Source organism: Lacerta agilis, chromosome 14 (genome assembly GCF_009819535.1).
Source record: "Lacerta agilis isolate rLacAgi1 chromosome 14, rLacAgi1.pri, whole genome shotgun sequence".
In the NCBI taxonomy this organism is placed as follows: Eukaryota; Metazoa; Chordata; class Lepidosauria; order Squamata; family Lacertidae; genus Lacerta; species Lacerta agilis.
The window spans coordinates 1,373,512-1,393,380 of record NC_046325.1 but is presented as its reverse complement, the minus strand read 5'-3'; the positions used below and the strand labels follow the sequence as shown (position 1 = coordinate 1,393,380).

The 19,869-nt window shown below is 54.5% G+C and overlaps 2 protein-coding genes across 2 annotated transcripts; one reads left to right on the top strand and one right to left on the bottom strand.

Moving 5' to 3' along the window:
• The first annotated feature begins 629 nt into the window (after nucleotides 1-629).
• Nucleotides 630-13,736, top strand: SLC25A11 (solute carrier family 25 member 11). Its single transcript, XM_033169112.1, has 8 exons — nucleotides 630-782; nucleotides 5,541-5,693; nucleotides 6,587-6,793; nucleotides 7,682-7,772; nucleotides 9,060-9,150; nucleotides 9,357-9,456; nucleotides 10,041-10,092; nucleotides 13,550-13,736. The coding sequence occupies exons 1-8, from the start codon at nucleotides 709-711 to the stop codon at nucleotides 13,703-13,705; spliced, it is 924 nt and encodes a 307-aa protein (XP_033025003.1). The 5' UTR covers nucleotides 630-708; the 3' UTR covers nucleotides 13,706-13,736.
• Nucleotides 13,737-17,213: 3,477 nt separating this feature from the next.
• LOC117058144 (platelet glycoprotein Ib alpha chain-like) lies at nucleotides 17,214-19,679 on the bottom strand. The gene is made up of 2 exons (XM_033169111.1): nucleotides 19,614-19,679; nucleotides 17,214-18,222 (listed from the first exon to the last, which is right to left on the bottom strand). Exon 2 carries the CDS (start codon nucleotides 18,220-18,222, stop codon nucleotides 17,227-17,229), a length of 996 nt encoding a protein of 331 aa, XP_033025002.1. The 5' UTR covers nucleotides 19,614-19,679; the 3' UTR covers nucleotides 17,214-17,226.
• Nucleotides 19,680-19,869: the final 190 nt, after the last annotated feature.

Sequence of the window (19,869 nt, the reverse complement as noted above, 5' to 3'; positions counted from 1 at the left end):
GTATACACACAAAAACAAACACTGTTTTTCCCTTTAAAAAATGCTTAGGCGTACTCTCATTTTGACTCAAGAAAATCACCCATTACTGTACAGTATATAGTTCTAATTGGGAAAAATAAATACAGTACACTAAATAGACAAAAGTACAAATTCACACTGAACGACTGAACAATAACAACAAAAATGCGCCCCCCAGCGCCCCCCCCGAAAAAGCCCTGTGTGTGTATATATAAAGGTGTGTCCTAGGAATGAATGCATTATTTCTCTGAGTCAATCGATTCCCTCGCTGCCAAACTTAGTTGGTCTCTAAGGTGCTACTGGAAGGAATTTCTTATTATTTATTATTTTGTTTTCGCAATTCTTGACACGGGTCAATTCATTCACACGGCTCAGCCAAAGTTCACAGCCCCTTCTCCTGCTGCGGGGGCTGATGGGAGCTGTAGTCCAACACGGGCCTCCTCGCTAGAGAAGCCAAGGAAGGTTCCGATTGGCCCAGCGCGTCGCCCTCCTTTTGCCCACCCTTCCGGCGGCTTCGCGATGCCTACTGCGCAGGCGCTTCCCTTTCCCAATCTCCACTAAATCTCCTCCTCCTTCGAGGCGGAAGTCCCGCCCCGGAAGCCCCTCTCGGCGCGCAGCCATTGGCTCCTACCTGTTCCCCTCGCTCTCGCCCGCCGGAGTCACCTTGGTCCCGGCGCGAGCGGAGCCGTCATGGCGGCGTCGGGACCCGAAAAGCCCAAAACGTCGCCCAAGTCCGTCAAGTTCCTCTTCGGGGGCCTCGCAGGGTAAGAGCCGCCTCACGACCCCCGACCCCCCCCCATGCCCGGCTGCGCGCGCACCCCCCTGCGGCCGCAAGGGCTCACGGGTAATGGGGGTCTCCTGTCTGTCACCCCCACCCCAGACTCGCGCCTGGGGCTCTGCAGGCACCTCGTACTACAGTTCCCACCTGCTGGGAGTTGTAGTACGAGGCACCTGGAAGGGAAACGTGTTTTTTTTTGCTGCCGCAAAGGCTCACGGGTAATGGGGGTCTCTTCTCTTAACAGACTTGCGCCTGGGGCCCTGCAGGCACCTCGTACTACAGTTCCCACCTGCTGGGAGTTGTAGTACGAGGCACCTGGAAGGGAAACGTTTTTTTTTTTGCTGCCGCAAAGGCTCACGGGTAATGGGGGTCTCTTCTCTTAACAGACTTGCGCCTGGGGCCCTGCAGGCACCTCGTACTACAGTTCCCACCTGCTGGGAGTTGTAGTACGAGGCACCTGGAAGGGAAACGGCTTTTTTGCTGCCGCAAAGGCTCACGGGTAATGGGGGTCTCTTCTCTTAACAGACTTGCGCCTGGGGCCCTGCAGGCACCTCGTACTACAGTTCCCACCTGCTGGGAGTTGTAGTACGAGGCACCTGGAAGGGAAACGGTTGTGGTTTTTTTGCTGCCGCAAAGGCTCATAGGCAATGGGGGTCTCCCCCAGCCCCAAAGGCACCCCTTCTCCCAACCTCCCAATCGTTGGCACCACAACGAAGGGAAAGGATCTGCTAGGGGGTCCGCACTGAGGCAGGGAGAAGCAGGTGCACAACTATGGGATGGGGACACCGGGCTGGGGAGCAGCAGCACATAAGGAAAGAGTCAAGGGGGGAGGTCTTGGGGACCACAAGCTGAACCTGAGCCCACAGGGGGGGGGGGGATACGGCAGCAAAAAAGGCAGGTGCTATTCTAGGCTGCATTCTCAGAAGTCCAGTGTGCAGATCAAGGGAAGTCATAGTCCCACTCTATTCTGCTTTGGTCAAACCACATTTGGAATACTGTGTCCAATTCTGGGCACCACAATTTAAGAAGGATGTTGAGAAGCTGGAAGGTGTGCAGAGGAGGGAGACCAAGAGGATCAAGGGTCTGGAAACCAAGCCTTATGAAGAGCGGTTGAAGGAGCATGGTAAGTTTAAAGAGGAGACTGAGAGGAGAGATGAAAGCAACCTTCAAATATATTAAGGGCTGTCACATGGAAGATGGAGCAAGCTTGTTTTCTGCTGCTCTGGGGGGTAGGACTCGAACCCATGGCTTCAAGTTACAAGAAAGGAGGTTGTGACTAAACATCAGAAAGAACTTTATGAAAGCAATAGGTGTTCAACGCTGGAAATGGATGACTTTGGAAAGTGGTGGATGCTCCTTTGCTGTTTTTAAAGAGACGCCATCCGCTCTTAGAATTATAGAGTTGCAAGGGGCCATGAGGGTCATGTGGTCCGACTCTGTGCAGTGCCAGTGCAGGAATCGGTTCGCCCAGCGTGGCTCTACCCTGAGATTAGATTCTCATGCTCTGCCTATGGAGCTAAGGTTCTACACTGCCAGGGATGATTTATCTGCGATTCCTGCATTGTAGGGGGGCATGGACTAGATCAGGGGTCGGCAACGTCCGGCCCATGGGCCGGATGCGGCCCACGAAGATCGTTTTACCAGCCCATGAGCTGCCCGCTCAGCAAGTCCCCCTCGTGTTGCGCTAAACCAGAGCAGCACAGCGTGGGGACTCACTGAGTGGTGCCGGAAATGGTATCTGCGCATCTGGGCATGCGCAGAAGCGATTTCTGGCAGCACGCTGCGTATGTCCGGCCCACGGACGATCTCCGTGGGAATGATCCTGCCCATGGCTGGAAAACCTTGCTGACCCCTGGACTAGATGATTCTACGATCATCCGACGATGATTCTACGGTTCATTGATCCAGGCCTGAGCTACACTCTGTGATTGGAGTGGTACTTAATGTGCTGGCAAAACTGCTAATCCGCTTACGCGCCAAGCAAGGGATTAAACCGAGTCAGGGGAAGGGGCGATGGAATGCCAACTGCTCTGACTCCCCTCCGGTCAAATATCGGGGTGTCTCACAGGGGAACAGCTGGGGAGAGGAGGAAGAGGTGTGGCAAAGAAAGGGTTAGGGGGAAGGTTTCGGGGTCTCCTCTAGCTCCTGGGGTGCTTTCCTTGCCACCCTGTGGTGCTGGGACTCCCTAAAGCCTCTTATGTAACTCAGGGGTGTGTGAAGCAGATTTAGGCTGCCTTGGGGAGAGGGACACAGAGGGAATCTGGCTTATTTAGGTTTCTGGAAGGATCTGAAGTGGGGTGGAGGGGGGGGTGCTTCCGGGTTTGAATCCTGAGTAGGGCAAGGGAAATATTTCCCTTGCTACCTGTGCGGAGAGAGGGGTGGCTCCCTTAGGAGGAAAGGCTGCCTTGTTTGGGAGAAAAGTTGTTATAGAAAAAATAGGGGGGGTTGGCTTCTGCTGCCCAGCTCCCCAAGGGACTGAGTCCCCTAAGTCCATGATCGGTCAGAGATGAATGGAAGATCCCCAGAAAGCAAGGCAGATCTTAGTTTTTCTGTTGCAGCCGAGCTCCCTCCTCTCCTTGCAAGGAGGTAGGAGAGACAATGGTGCACAAGCCCCATAGAGACTTTTGAAATTGCCCACCCTGTGGCCCAAGACCACCCCCCAAACATACACCACAGAAGGAGGCAGTCTGCAGCAGAAATTTGAAAGTGTTACTTCTCTCCTTGTCTGCTGGGATACCTGATTATGCCTCACTTGATTGCATTTTCTGGGTAGCCTGGCCATTCCTTTGAGATGGTAAATCTCTAACACATAATGAGAGTTTGCTCAGCTTAACAGATACAGTGGTACCTCTGTTTAAGAACAGCCCTGTTTAAGAACTGTTCGGTTTAAGAACTCCGCAAAACCTAAAGTAGCGTCCCGGTTTGCGAACTTCACCTCGGCCTAAAAACGGAATCCGAACGGTGGAAGGGCACCGGCAGCGGGAGGCCTCATTAGGGAAAGGATGCCTTGGTTTAAGAACGGTTTCGGTTTAAGAACGGACCTCCAGAACAGATTAAGTTCGTAAACCGAACTTATTTGCCAGGCTGTATTTGCAGGGAGGTGTCAGCCCCTACAATCCAAGGATACTGACAAGCTGGAACGTGTCCAGAGGAGGGCAACCAAAATGGTCCAAGGCCTGGAAACGATGCCTTATGAGGAACGGCTTAGGGAGCTGGGTATGTTTAGCCTGGAGAAGAGAAGGTTAAGGGGTGATATGATAGCCATGTTCAAATATATAAAAGGATGTCATATGGAGGAGGGAGAAAGTTTGTTTTCTGCTGCTCCGGAGAAGCGGACACGGGGCAATGGATTCAAACTACAAGAAAGAAGATTCCACCTAAACATTAGGAAGAACTTCCTGACAGTGAGAGCTGTTGGACAGTGGAATTTGCTGCCAAGGAGTGTGGTGGAGTCTCCTTCTTTGGAGGTCTTGAAGCGGAGGCTTGACAGCCATCTGTCAGGAATGCTTGGATGGTGTTTCCTGCTTGGCAGGGGGTTGGACTGGGTGGCCCTTGTGGTCTCTTCCAACTCTAGGATTCTAGGATTCTATGACAATTGGAAAGCTTTTCCTAATTTCCTTCCTCCTTGCAGAGAAATATTTGCGGTCAATTTGGGAGAGTCAAAATGGCCTCAGGATTGCTCTCCTGCACTATTTCAGACACGTGGGTTATATACTTACGAATGTGCTTGCCTTGTACATTTATGAACATTTATTCTATATTTGAGACCTTAGAATTCTTATAGCAAAGTCGAGCAAGAGGACACAACAGGGGTCGCCAAACTAAGGTCCACGGGCCGGATACGGTCCGAGCGAGCCAATTATCCAGCCCCCAACGCCGCCCGCTCTTACCGGTGCAGTGCGGCTACCCATCTCCGGGTTGGTGCAGCAACGGAAATAGCTTGTGCGCATGCGCAAGCGTCATTTCCGGTGCACCTCCGGGTCTGTGGAGGCCCGTGCGCACATGCACAAGCTATTTCCGGTGCCGCGCCGCGCCAGAAGTGCGCCAGAAATGACTCTTGCGCATGCACACAAGCTATTTCCAGCACCATGCCAGAAGTGCACCAGAAAAAACGAGTGCACGTGTGTATGGGTGCACGCACCCCCGCCCTCCGGCCCGCCACGCAATTGGCACCGGAGGAACCAGCCCGAGGCCAGGTAAGTTTGCTGACCCCTGGGATACACCATAGGAGTTCAAGAAATAACACGTGGCATGGAGGAAAGGTTTTCTTCCTCTCTCGTAACACAGCAACTGGTGGGCATCCAGCAAAGCTGAGCATTGGGAGATTCAGGACGGAGAACAGAAAGTCCTTCTAACTGATAGTGGAACTGCGGAACTGCAGGAGGCAGGGATGGCCTTAAAGGAGGATGAGACACGTTCATGGAGGAGGAGAGGGCTATCGGTGACTCCCCCTGAGTCCAGCCTGTTGGGCCTCTCTTTCTTGGAGGGTAGGAAGGAAGCTGCTTGGAGGAGCAGGTTAGAGTGTCTGGCAAGCGAGGAGGAGGGGGAAAGAGAGTCACTTCATTCCAGGGATGTAGGGGGGGGGAACCCTCACTCCGCTGGCCATCCTCAAAATGTGTTAGAGACCTTAATCAGAGAAATCTGGGTGACATGGCGTTGGTGCAGTCCGTTCTGCTGCCCCTCACGGTTACCCCCCAGCCCTCGTGACCTCCTGCCCCTTCTCTCTCCTCACCCCGCCCCCCAGCATGGCGGCCACTGTGTTTGTGCAGCCCCTGGACCTGGTGAAGAACCGGATGCAGCTGAGCGGCGAAGGCGCCAAGACGAAGGAGTACAAGACCAGCTTCCACGCCGTGGGCAGCATCCTCCGCAAGGAGGGCGTCCGGGGCATCTACACCGGGTAAGCTTCCCCGAGGGGAGCGGGGGCCTTTGTGTGGGAGAGGCAGAGGGAGGGAGGAGGGTGGCAGGGACACCTGGCTACAGAACAGGTGGTTTTCATTATTGTTTATTCAGTTTACGTATATACCGGCAGCACAGTTCCTCCTTCCTTCCTTCCGTCTGTCCTCCCTCCCTCTCCTTTGTGGGGGCAGAAGGAAGAGACATTTGAAAGCTGTCCCTGGCAGGACGTATTGAGGGCCTGGTTTCCATTTGGGGGCTGAGCTGCCGACTGCCCTGTTTTATTTGGGTGGCGCGTAGCCCCACAACCTTCTCGATAGTGGCACCCCTCCCCATGGAATGCCCTCCCGTCAGACGTCAAACATAAACTGTGACTTTTAGAAGACACCTGAAGACAGCCCTTTACAGGGAAGTTTTTAATGTTTGAGGTTTTATCTTGTTTTTAATACTGAATGGGCAACCCATTCAGATGAGCAGCATATAAACACTAAAATTACTATCATTAGTATTTGTTCAAGTTCCTGACAGTAAGAGCTGTTTGGCAGTGGGATTTGCTGCCAAGGAGTGTGGTGGAGTCTCCTTCTTTGGAGGTCTTGAAGCGGAGGCTTGACAGCCATCTGTCAGGAATGCTTTGATGGTGTTTCCTGCTTGGCAGGGGGTTGGACTGGATGGCCCTTGGGGTCTCTTCCAACTCTAGGATTCTAGGATTCTATGAAGTTGACCCCGGAGCGTGAACACGGCTCAAAATGCGCAGCCTGGAAGAATCAAAGCGCTGCAGCCCCAAACCCGTTCAGTGCCAGTGAGAGGCGTGTGGGGCTTTGGGCGGCAGGAGGGGCTCCGCTGGCTCTGGTTCTCAGTCTGGGGGTTCCCCCCGCGTCCCCCCCTCTCTCTTGGCAGGCTGTCCGCTGGCCTCCTGCGCCAGGCCACCTACACCACCACCCGCCTGGGCATCTACACCATCCTCTTCGAGAAGCTCACCTCCTCCGACGGGACGCCCCCCAACTTCTTCATGAAGGCTGTGATCGGGATGACGGCGGGCGCCATCGGGGCCTTCGTGGGCACGCCTGCCGAGGTGGCGCTCATCCGCATGACGGCCGACGGCAGGTGGGTGGGTGGGGGAGACCCCTGCGGCGGAAGTGGGTGCCGCCTCCATCTTTTTCGGCCTTGTGCGGGCGGCGAAATGCAGACCGGTTCTCTTTTCCGTTTGGGCAAATGGTTTTTATTTCGTTTTTAAACGTGCATAAAACAAGAGAGGACGGTTAGAACAGCGGGTGAACATTGAAAGATAAGAAACATAGAAGATTGGCAGGTAGAATGAGTTCAGGGTTGAAATAACCAGAGTCCGAGTAAAGAGTGTCAGCATTTTCCAGTCCAGTCTTGCTCCAGAGACACATACCAGGGTTTCGCTCTTTAGGTACTGAAAGAATGCCAGATCACATTGAAAGTGTAAGATTTGGGGCTGTTTCCCTTTGAGTTGCAACTATTGTTTGTGCTGTCAAGATCATATAGGAGACCAATTCTTTGGGCAATAGATCCACATTGGTATCACCGAAAATACTCAGTAACTTTAATTTTGGGTAGCAAACGGTAGCTCCTTTAGTAACATGGATCGTTTCTGTCGAAACCGGATCCCCGAAACCTTTCAGCGACTTACTCTCCTGCCACAAATGTGCCAAGTTTACTGCAGTCCCTCCAGCAATTTGGAAGAAAACATTTTTGACATTTGAAAAGTGTCATTGTCTGTGTGCTGATTTCAAGGCGTTTGCCCTAAGAAAGCTGGAAACAATCCAGCTGTTTCCAAGCAAAGAATGTTATCTGAGGATCGGTCCCGGATTTGGCCGGCTTGTCTTGGAAACGAAGGCTCCTCCATCGTGCGTGTGATCAAGGAATGCCAAAAATGCAGGCTGGTTCTGGTTGGGAGGATCTGGGCCTGTTCCTCTCTCTTTCTCACGTCTTCCCTCTCTTCTTCTTCTTTTTTCCTCTCTGCTCCAGGTTGCCTCCTGACCAGAGGAGGGGCTACACAAACGTCTTCAACGCGCTTCTGCGGATAACCCGCGAGGAGGGGGTTCCCACGCTCTGGAGGGTACGGCCCTTTAGGAAGAGGGTTGGGCTTGGGGAGAAAGTTTTGACTCTGCCCTCGCGATTGATGAAGCCTCACCCAACAAGGAGGCTCGGGCCTCTTCTGCAATTTAACAGCGGAGGAAACGGGCTCTCGTTCATTTGCGAGTACGCACAGAGGCGAGCTTGAAAATTCCTCTTTTGGTATGGCTATCCGATGCCGATAATGGAGCAAAAAAAAAAAACCTTCCTGCTTTCTGTACGAAGGGCAAACCACTCTTGAAATGCGACTTCCCTCGCTCACCTCCCTTGGGACCTCGGTTCTCGAACCGCTCCGTAACGTTTCGGCTCCCAGTCGCCGAAAACCCGGAAGCAAATGCTCCGGTTTTCGAACGTTCCCCGGAACCCGAACGTCCGACGCGGCTTCTGATCTGCAAAAAGCCTAGCTGTCAAAGAAGCCTCTGAATTCGAACGTTTTGGAAGTCGAACATCCTTCCAGGACGGATTCCGTTCGACTTCCGCGGTTCCACTGTATCGGGTGGGGGCTGTTCCTGCCACCTCTCCTCCTCTCGTCTCCCCCATTGCATTTTCCAAGTGTCTTTTCCCCTTAGCTATGTGCCCTTATTTAAACTTACTCGGGGGCGAAATAAGGAGGGGCAGGTCCTCCCTGTCAGGCCTGGAAAAACAGCTCGCTCTCGCCTTAATTCTGGGCTCTGCTAAGCCAGCCGGTGGTCTCCTCGCCCCAAAACACAGAGCGGCTCCACGTGACTCTGGATGAAACAGAGCCAAGCCTCTGCCAGGGCGAGGGGTTTCCTCCTCCTGATCTCCAGCATCCATTTTAAGATGGGGATCCAGGGGATCTAGGAGGGCTTGAGGTAGCTGCAGCCAGGCTAGTCTCTCTGCAAAAAGATAAACCATCGAAGAGGCACCTTAGACTCTTTTCTGGGTTCCCATCCCTCTGGCCTGGCCCTGCCCACTCCTGGACACAAGGCTGGCCTCAGCTCGCCAGCCTCCACCTTTCGCCCCTTCTCGGGGCTGCCAACCCAGGAGGGGAAGAGCCACAGCTCAGCCGGCTCCGGGTTCAATCTCTTGACGGCACCTGCGCACAGGGCTGGCAGAGAGGCTTCCTCCCTCAAACCCTGGGCAGCTGCTGCTGCCGGTCGGTGTAGACAGCACTAATCTAGACGGACCCAATGGTCTGGCTGGTCTGCCCTTCACTGCGAGGCGAGAGCCCCTCTTCCCCTCCTTGAGGGGGAAGCAGGGCCGGCTGCTTCCGATGCCCCTAATGGCTTTTCTCCTCTCCGTCCCGCAGGGCTGCGTCCCCACCATGGCCAGAGCCGTCGTTGTCAACGCAGCCCAGCTGGCCTCCTACTCCCAGTCCAAGCAGTTCCTCCTCGATTCGGGTAAGTGGCATTTCAGGCAGGCGTCCCAGTTGGGGGCGAGGAAGGCCTGGAGGGGGTCTCTGTCCTCTCGGCCGGCCCGGTCAGGCCCCTGCAAGCTCTCCCATCCTCTTCCCTGTAGGGGTTGAGGGTTCTCAGAGGGGAGGGAGGTTCAGGGGTCCCAGAGGCGGCGGCGGCGGCAGCCGAAACTTTCTCCGCCTCGTCCGCAGGTTACTTCCGGGACAACATCTTGTGCCACTTCTGTGCCAGCATGATCAGCGGTTTGGTGACGACTGCAGCCTCCATGCCGGTGGATATTGCCAAGACCAGGTCAGGGTCCGGGAGAGCAGGAAGCGGGTCTTGTGTCCGCTGGGGGGGTGGAAGGAAGGAAGAGCAGCCTTTGTGGGGTGGGAATGAGGTCAGGGAGGGAGAGGGCAGCCTGGAATTGGCCCTCTTCTTTCTAAAATAAATGAATGAATACTATTTTATTATATGCATAACAAGCAGAACATTCCCAAATATCAACAAGAGAAACAAACAATTGAGCACGATCTGGAAGAGGGTATGGAGACAAAAGGCAAGAAGAGAAATATTGCAAGAGAAAAGTGCCAAACAGGCAATTTGTTTCTAATTTATTTATGGCATTTCAACTGCCTTTTCCTCCAAGGAGCTCACGGTGATTCCTCGTTTAATCCCCACAACAACTTTGTGAGGTAGTCCAGGCCGAGAGACGTCAGTGGCTGGCCCCCAAGGTCACACCCAAGCCAGCTCCATGCCCGAGTGGAGGATTCGAACCCCAGCCTCTCCCAGCTCCTGCTCCAACGCTCCCACAACTGTACCGCGCAGGCCGGAAGCTGCTTCAGCAGCAGAGCAGGCCAATCACCCCCTCCTCTTTTTTGCATTTCCCCTTCCAGGATCCAGAACATGCGGATGATTGACGGGAAGCCGGAGTACCGGAACGGGCTGGTGAGTGCGGGCCGGGCTCTTTCGGGGGATCCTGCCTCCCTCCCCCACCCCGTGGCGTTTGGCACATGGCTGTCAACTTTCCCCTTCTTTTAAGGGAAATTCCCTTATTCCGAAAAGGATTCCTCGCAAGAAAAGGGAAAAGTTGACAGCTATGGTTTGACACTTGGGGGAAAGAGGTTTCTAGTCCTCAAGGATACACAACGTCAGTTTGACAGCGAGCGGCTGCTCAGCAGCTGGAATGGACTGCAGCGGGCTTCTCGGGACGTCTTGTGGTTTTCGGAGAAGAGGGGAGGCTGGGTTCACACACACACACACACACCCCGGGCTCCCCTGCCTCTCCCCACAGCTTGCCTCGTGCCCCACGCCAGAGCCAAGCCCAGTGCCTGCAGCTCAAAGGGCCGCCTCTCTCCCTGGCTGGCAGGAGGAAGCTGCTTCCTGCTCCTTCTCTCCTGGAAGGGGAGCCAGACTTTAGACCCCAGGCCCCTCTCCCTTCGGAGGAGGAGGACTTTGCCTTCCCAGCCAGGGGCCCTGGAGACGGATCACGGAGCCCAGAGATTTTGCAGGGCGGGAGGAGCCTCCTTCCCTCCCTCCCTCGCTCGCTCGCTTCCTTGCTTGTGTTGTGTCACTGGGCAGAAAAACCCACGGAGGGCTCTTAGCCTATGCTCTCCCTTCACGGTTGGAGGCACCAATTTTTCTGAACGCTATTTGCTGGTAATAATAATAATAATAATAATAATAATAATAATAATAATAATAATACCCCACCCATGTGGCTCGGTTTCCCCTGCCACTGTGGGCGGCTTCCAACAAAATATTAAAAATACGATAAATCATCAAACATTAAAAACTTCCCTAAACAGGGCTGCCTTCAGATGTCTTCTAAAAGTCAGAGAGTTGTTTATTTCCTTGACATCTGACGGGAGGGCGTTCCACAGGGCAGGTGCCACCACCGAGAAGGCCCTCTGCCTGGTTCCCTGTAACCTCACTTCTTGCAGGGAGGGAACCACCAGAAGGCCCTCGGAGCTGGACCTCCGTGTCCAAGCTGAACGATGGGGGTGGAGACGCTCCTTCAGGTATACTGGGCCTTTGAGGCCATTTAGGGTGGCACTGTGGGTTAAACCACAGAGCCTAGGGCTTGCCGATCAGAAGGTCGGCGGTTCGAATCCCCGCAATGACGGGGTGAGCTCCCATTTCTCGGTCCCTGCTCCTGCCAACCTAGCAGTTCGAAAGCACATCAAAGTGCAAGTAGATCAATAGGTACCACTCTGGCGGGAAGGTAAAAATGCCGTTTCCGTGCGCTGCTCTGGTTCGCCAGAAGTGGCTTAGTCATGCTGGCCACATGACCTGGAAGCTGCACGCCGGCTCCCTCGGCCAGTAAAGCGAGATGAGCGCCGCAACCCCAGAGTTGGACACGACTGGACCTAATGGTCAGGGGTCCCTTTACCTTTACCTAGGCCTAGGGCTTTCAAGGTCTGCACCAACACTTTGAATTTTGCTCGGAAACGTACTGGGAGCCAATGTAGGTCTTTCAAGGACCAGTGTTATATGGTCTTGGCGGCCATTCCCAGTCCCCAGTCTAGCTGCCACATTCTGGATTAATTGCAGTTTCCGGGTCACCTTCAAAGGTAGCCCCACGCAGAGTGTGTTGCAGTAGTCCAAGCGGAAGATAACCAGAGCATGCGCCACCCTGGCGAGAGAGTCTGTGGGCAGGAGGGGAGAGGGTTGCTCTTGCACTCGGGTCCTGCTTCTGGATTTCCCTTGGGGGCATCTGGTCAGCCACAGTGGGAACCAGACGCTGGGCTGGGTGGACCAATGGTCGGATCCTGCAAGGTTTCGCTTATGTTCTTCGCTGCTCCGCCAGTGGTGGGGGCCAGTGCCGGCCTCCCTTCTCTTGCCCTTGGAGAGGCGTTTCGCTTCTTGCCGTAGCCGATTGGGAGGGGGCTGCTTGGCCGGGACAAAACAGACCTCTCTTCGCCCGGGACTTTGCCCCATCAGTATCCGGTGTGTCTTGATTTGCTGGAAGAGACAAGAGGCCAAAGTCCAAGCGGCTGGTCGCTCTTTCCCTTCTTGGAGAGCTAGGTTTGCACGGGGGATGGTGACCCACTCAGCCCCCCCCCCCGCTCTCCCATGGATGGTCCCCACTGTTATATCTGCCCACCAGACACCAACCTACCCACTGCCAGCAATAAATCGCAAATGGCTGGTGAAATTCTCTTTACGGAAAGAAGCAAAACAGCTCAGGCCTATGGGCGACTCTTCCTAGTAGGTCAGTTGCCTTCACCCCCCCCCCAGCTCTCTCAGTCCCCATCTTCTTCCCTGATTCCTTCTCAAACAATCTTAAGACTCCTTCATCTTGTCTCTCTTTGCCCCGTCCTCTCTCATACCTCCAGGGGTCATCCAGCCCAACCCCCTGCAGGGGAGGAATCCCAGCTAATCCCTCGGGTTCCTGCTTGTTGGCCTCCGCGGAGGGAAGCCCCTTTGCTCCAGCCCTGAAGCCAGCCTCTCCCGCCAGCCTCTTGCTTCTCATCACATTTGCACCCCACCTTTTTCTCCCCATGGGGTGCAGGGGGGCGTCCTTGCATGGCTCTCCCCACCTCATTTATTCGTTTTGTTGGTTTTGAAATCATTTCTATTTGATTTTGCAAATATAACAATCCAAATGCATATCCCTATATAGAGATCACTCTGAATCTCTAGACTTCCCCCCAATCTCCTCCATGGGTCCTATTGTCAACACTGACAACTGCATAGTATTCCATAATCTATATTTTGAATCCATCCATATTATACATATTGTTTGTTACATTACAAGTGAGATTAAAATCCTGCCAGTGTTTTCATCTGCTTGCAGTGCTCTTGTAAATAAATTAGAGTTCCCCCCCATTCTTTTTTTAAAGTGTTTGTCCTCTTGGTTCCTGAGCTTTCTGCACAGTTTTGCCATTTCTTCACAGTCCAACAGCTTGGTTTGCCATTCCTCTCTGGTAGGGACCTTGTCTTCTTTCCACCTCTGGGCTAGTAGCATCCTTGCTGCTGTTGTTCCATACGTAAAAAGTCTTTTGTGATCCTTCGGAATGTCAGTACCTACAATTCCTAATAGAAAAGCTCCTGGTTTTTTTTAAACAAAAGTTATTTTAAACATTTTCCTCATTTCATTATATATCATCTCCCAGAAAGCTTTCCTTACCTTACAGTTCCTCCACAAATGATAAAAGGCACCTTCTTTTTCTTTACATTTCCAGCAGATATTTGAACTTGTCCTCCACATTTTTGCTAACTTACTAGGAGTCAGATACCACCTCTCCTCACTTCATTCAGTCCCCTGCGAGGTGGGTCAGCCGGAGAGAGCGAGTCCCCGGCCCGCAAGCTCTCCCCCAGCGAGCTTCCTTCGCACCGCAGCCCTGGCTCTAACCACTGCACCACCGCTGCCCCTGACCCCCCGCCTCCCTTTGCCTTGCAGGACGTGCTGGTGAAAGTGATCCGCTACGAGGGCTTCTTCAGCCTGTGGAAAGGCTTCACCCCCTACTACGCCCGCCTGGGGCCCCACACCGTCCTCACCTTCATCTTCCTCGAGCAGATGAACAAGTTCTACAAGCAGTTCTTCCTCAGTGCCTGAGTTTGGGGGAGCGAAGGAGAGACACCCCCCCCCAGACTCCTGGAGCTCCCCTTTCTCAAGTGCCATGAGCACACCTTCCAAGAGCCCCTTACCTGTGAGGAGGGGGGAGGGAGGGGTGCCTGCCTTCTCCCTCGCCCCACCCCTTAAAAATTCAATTTTTTTTCAGAGTGTGTCTAGGCCTCCTCCCCCCATCTCTCTCTCTCTCTCACACACACACACACATCTAGCCAATCATGAGGAAGGATTTCTCCCCTCCTGGTGCACTGTGGGCAGATGGTGGCGAATGCTGTGGTTTTTTTTTGGGGGGGGGGGTAAAATGCATTTAAAATTATTTATTGCCAGGGGAGGGGGGAGTTCTGGGCCACGGGCCGCCGGTGGGACGTTCCCTTTCCCTCCCCCCCCCCAACCAAACTGCCGTCTGGGTTGTGGCCGGAAACGGTTCCGCCGCCCCCCCACCTCACCCCCAACTTTGCTTTCGACTTAGTAAAAAGCAATCATGGTCTTAAAAACTTTTTGGTCCGCTGTGAGGTCCTTCTGCGGAGTCTGGGGTGGGTGGGGTGGGGGGTGCTCTTGGTCGGGCACCCGGCTGAACACTGGGAGATTCAAGACCGGTAAGTGGAAGTCCTTCTAGTGGAGAGTGGAAGTGCGGAACTCCTTCCCGCAGGAGGCAGAGGCAGCCGGCAACCCAGGTGGCTTGGAAAGAAGATTGGACCAAATCATGGAAGAGGAGCAAAGGGCCGTCGATGGCTCAGGGGCGTTCCTAGCCCCTTGGCTGCCCGGGGCGGGAAGCCAAGAGGCACCCCTGGGGGCGGGGGCATCGCGGTGCGTGCGTGTGTCATGACGCACGCACACGCTGTGACGCCCCACACCTGGGGGATGCCAGGCGGGGGCTTCGGGAGCCTTTGCGGGCTGCAGAGAGTCCTGAAGCCGCTGCTGTAGCACAAAGGGGTGCCAGGCTGCAGCTTCGAGACTATCTGCAGCCCGCAGAGACTCCCGAAGCCGCCGCCCGGGCCCCCTCGGGGGAGCGCAAGTGGGGCAGGGAGAGGGGCGGGTCAGCGAAGAGGGGTGTCACCCCTCCTTGCTGACCAGCCCGTCTCCTTGCCCCTGCTCCGCAAGCTAGCCAGCGGCGCAAAAAGCCACTGGAGGGCGGGGGCTATTTTCGGCGCTGCCGGGGCAGAGCCGCAGGAATGGCCAGCGAGGGGGGTGACACCCCGACTCGCTGGCGGCCCCTGCGGCTCCACCCCAGCAGCACCAAAAATAGCCTTAAAAAAAAAAACCGGGCGGGGGGCCCCTGCGATGGCTACCCTATTTCACCACATAATAGCCATGTTTTTATTGCTGATTTTTCTTTCCCAAAAAGGGGTGCGCGGCCACAGTTTATTGCACAACAGGTTCAAAGAGGAATTTTTGAACCCTGAGAACGGGGCGACAAGAACTTGTAAAACTTTCTGCCTTATCTAGGTATACAGTTGGTTGAGCATCATCACTACGTCATTGCTACATCATCACAACGTCGCCAAAGAGGAGGGTTATACATGATTAACATAGGAGGAACGTGTCAGGGGAGCAGGCAAATACAGGATATGTATTGGGAAATACATTCTAAGCACCTGCTACAAAAATATCATTAGAACTATGGCTTGCATAGTCAGGCACCTGGGCAAGTCCAGAGGAGAGCCTTTGCCCAGCTCAGCAATTGTTACCTCTGGGCACTTCCTGGAGTTCCCTTTTCAAGGGGAAAAATAGCATTTGAATGGAGGGAACTGGCAAAGGAGTTGATTTTATATTATTTTTAAAGCTAGGTAACTTCCCTGAGCTGTCAAGTCTAAAGAATACATTCATGCATAATATTTGTAACATTTAACAACTTTAAAGATGTGGGCGCCCTACCCTGTAATTTCCATAACAGAAGTGTAGAGTCCAGATCGAGGGAAGTCATAGTCTCACTCTATTCCGCTTTGGTCAAACCACACCTGGAGTCCCGTGTCCAATTCTGGGGGCCCCAATTTAAGAAGGATGCTGACAAGCTGGAAGGTGTGCAGAGGAGGGAGACCAAGAAGATTAAGGGTATGGAAACTAAGGTCGAGGGAGTTGGGGATGTTTAGCCTGGAAAAGAGAAGACTGGGAGGAAACATGAGAACCATTTTCAACTATGAAGGGCTCTCCCATGGAAGAAGGAGCAAATTTGTTTTCTACTTTGGAGGGTAGGACTCGAACCCATGGCATTTCACTCCTTAAAAATCCTTTATATTCCTCCTGCAAAACCTTTGCTGTTCCCTGCAGCCTCGCAGGGCCTCCCGCAACGTTGTTGGTGCCGAAATTAAGAAAGGGAGACCATTATATATATTGTTAAGCTACTTCATAGATACAGATACATAGGTGCTTAATGGGGGGATGGAAAGAAGAGGAGGCCCCTCCCCACCCACTGCGGAATGGGGGGGTCAAAATTAAATGTGGGGTGCAGGGCAGATGGGCCTGGCAATGATCTCTGTTGGGCCCCTGCCCAGAGGGTAGGAACTGAAGCAATGGGTTCAAGTGGCAAGGAGATGCCAACACAACCTTAGGAAGAACCTCCTGGCAGTGCCAGCTGGTAAGAGCCATTTGGCGGTGGCACAGAAGGTGGGGGGGGCTCTCCTTTGTTGAGGGTTTTGAAACATGTTGTGTGGCCCACCTGCCAGAGATGCTTTAGCTGAGTGCTTCCTGCATCAAAGGGGGTTGGACGAGATGGCCTTTGGGGTTCCCTTCCAATTCTGTGATTTCCCCACACTCTGTTGCCAAGGGAAATCTCCCTGAGGGGGTTGTGGGTGACTTTGCGTTCTGGAGTTGGTGCTGAGTCCTTGAGCCCAGTGGTAGCTATTTCACCTACGTGGCACCAAAGCAAACCCTTTCAGTCTCTCTACAACTTTTGCAGCACATTCCTGCTCCTTAAAATCATCCCATCGCCCCCCCCCCCCAAACCTACTATCTAGGCTTCTCCAACAACCGGGCCAGACCCCACTAAAAGGCACGGATTAATTCTCAAATGGTCAGCGACCACTGGGTTTATAGAATCCTAGAACCTCTGAGCTGGAAGGGACCACAAGAGTCATCTAGTCCAACCCCCCCTGCAATCCAGGAACCTTTTTTTACCCAACACGGGGCTCAAACCCACGACTCTGAGATGAAGAGTCTCGTGCTCTGAAATTGGGTTTCGCAGGGAGGCATCCGAAGCAGTGGGAGTGACTTCCTCTGACCCCCTTTTTCCAGCTGCAAGCTAGAAGTTTATAATATAATGCATCGCCTGGATAAAGTAGCTAGAGAAAGGTTTTTCTCCCACTGGAACTCATAGTCATGCCATGAAGATGCTGGGCAGATAAAACAAAACCCTTCTTCACACAGTACACAGTTAAGCTATGGAACTCCCTGCCACTGGATCCATTACAAAGTATATTTTTTATAAAACACTGAAATAAAACAGCTATGGAACTCCCAGCCACTGGATCCATTACAAAGTATATTTTTTATAAAACAGCTATCTAATCTTAAAAAAAGAAAAGAAAGGCAGAAAGAAGAAAGGAAAAGAAGAGAGCGACACTCGTGGCTGGCGTAGGGGTGGTGGAGGGCAGTATCGGGCCCCCGTCGCTGTCTCCCTCGGGCCCCTTGCAGTGCGCCTGGAAGTGCATGACCGGGCGCCCCTTCTCGGAAGCGGGCTCCTGGCACTCCACGCTCTCGGGCTTGTGCTCGGTGATCTCCTTCCCGGGGCCTTGCACGACGCGAGTATACACGCTGCCCTCGTTCTCCACGATGTAATCGCGCAGGTAGGCCAGCGCGCAGTCGCACACCCAGGGGTTCTCCGCCAGGTACAGGTACACGAAGTAGTTCTCCGCGGGGAAGAAGCCGGTGGGCACCCTCTGCAGCCGGTTCCTCTCCAGGCGCAGAATCTCGAGGTTGCCCAGCCCGGCCAGCAGCCCCCCAGGCAGCTCCTCCAGCAGGTTGTCGGCCAGGTCCACGTCCTTCAGCTCCTGCAGCCCCTCGAAGGCTGCCTCGGGCAGATCCCGGATCCCGTTGCCCTGCAGCTCCAGCTTCTCCAGGGCGCGCAGGGCGCGGAATCCCCCCGCCGGCAGCCGCGAGAGCGCGTTGTGCGCCAGATCCAGGTGCTTCAGCGCGGGCATCCCCTGCAAGGCGGGCAGGCTCCGCAGGCCGTTGTGCGACAGGTCGAGCTGCTGGAGGCCCGGCAGCGGGGCGCCGCCGGTGTCCAGGGCGGTCAGGCTGTTGTTGGACAGGTCGAGCTCCACCAAAGCGCTCAGGTGCTGGAAGGAGGCCAGCGAGACGCGGCTCAGGCGGTTGGAGCCCAGCAGCAAGATGCCCGTGTCACTGGGCAGCCCGGCGGGGACGCTGCTCAGCCCCTTCCCCACGCAGCTCACCTGCAGCAGGTCCTTGATCTTGTTCATCTCGGACTCGCAGGGGGGCGCGGGCTCCGGGGCTCCGGCCACGGCCAGGAGGGTCGCCAGAAGGACGCTCGGGGCGCACGGAAGCATCTCTGGGGAGGCGGGGAGAGAGGAAGGCATTCAGTCACTCTAGGGGGCCATGGGGGCTTGGGCGCCCAGAATAATAGACTCTCCGTCTCCGAGTCCCTCCCCGCGGAGAAGGGGGCCTCGCTGGCTGCAGAGACAAGGCGGAAGAGGAGCTACCACCCGCTGGCCGCTGCAACACGGACATGCGACGCCACAGGTACATGCCTGCACATGGTGCGTGTGACATCGCGCACACTACGTGCAGGCATGGGCAGGTGACGTCGCACGTCTGCGTTACGATGGCGCGCCCCCACGATCCTGACGATGAGGTGGGAACCCTGTTCAGTCTCGTCTGGGATGTCAGGGGGAAAGGGCGCAGAGATGCCGCGTCTGCTGAGCTTGAGCGCATCGCCTCGAGGCTGGAACAGGCCGAGCAAGGAACAAGATTGTCTCTGAGCACGTGCAGAATACTGTTCCTTCACCACGGGAAGCCAAGTCAGCAGAGTTTCTGCTTTACTTCTACATGCTGAGAGAGGCGTGCGCTCCTCCCTGACCTTTTTTGGGGGGGGGTGTCTCGGGGCAGCTGTAGAAACATCACAGCCGCGTCCTCCTCCCAGCCTGCACCCAGGACTTCCCCCCAGGGGCAGGCCAGGGAGGAGGGCCTCTGACGCCAGAGCAGGGGTCGCAGTGGTCCTACGAGCCCCCGAGCCAACTGCATTCTGTCTCAGAGAAGGTTTTCCAACAGGCAATGGAGGGAACTATATTCCACCACACCACGGAACTTGAAGGGACCCCCAAGGGACATCTAGTCTAGCCCCCTGCTGTGCAACCAAACATTTCTGCAAGCGATTCCCAGTTAGGGTGGTTTGCTTGTCCATCTCTCTCTCACACTTTCCTTTGGGCTGGTGCTGTTCGCCAAATTCACAATACATTAAAAAGCACACTGTTTTTCCTACCCTTAAATGAATTATGTGCAAATGTCAAATTAAAAAGACAAACAGCAACATGAACAAACAATACATATCCAAATACCAGGAAGTCTGCTTTGGGGAAGTGGAATAAACACTTTTGGGAATGTTCACAGGAAGCAGCCAGCAAGGAAACAGTAGAATGGTCTGGCAGACTGCTGGTCCCTGTCACAGAAAGGGCAAAAAAAGCCTGGACGTCCACTGCGGCAATTCACCCCATTCAAGCACCACCTCGGATTGAAGACTGCAGCCTCCCTCACCACAGAATGGATGGAACCTCAAATCTCCAGATGCGCCCCAAACGACAGCACGATTGGATTTTGACCTTCCAAATAGAAACCCCAAGGGAAATGGCTTTGAGGTGCCATTCGGGGGCGATCCAGAAACACAGGCTGGCCTCATGGGGAGGCTGGGGGGGGGGGGCGTTCTCCAGGCTCCTGGGCTTACCTCTGAATTCCAATGGGAAGCCCCACGAAGCTTGAAACCCAACAGCCGGAGTGAGGGGAATTCCTGCACTGGGACTGACGCGGGAAGTGAGCCTTCTTTTCCGGCGAGGACAGACGAAGCTGGGTTTAATGAACCCCTTTCTGCCACAGGAGGGGTGGGGAAACTGGTGCCCCTCCTCCAGCTCTTGCTAGACTACAGCTCCCATCATCCCTGGACCCTGACCATTGGCCACGCTGGCTGCTGGGGCTGCTGCCTT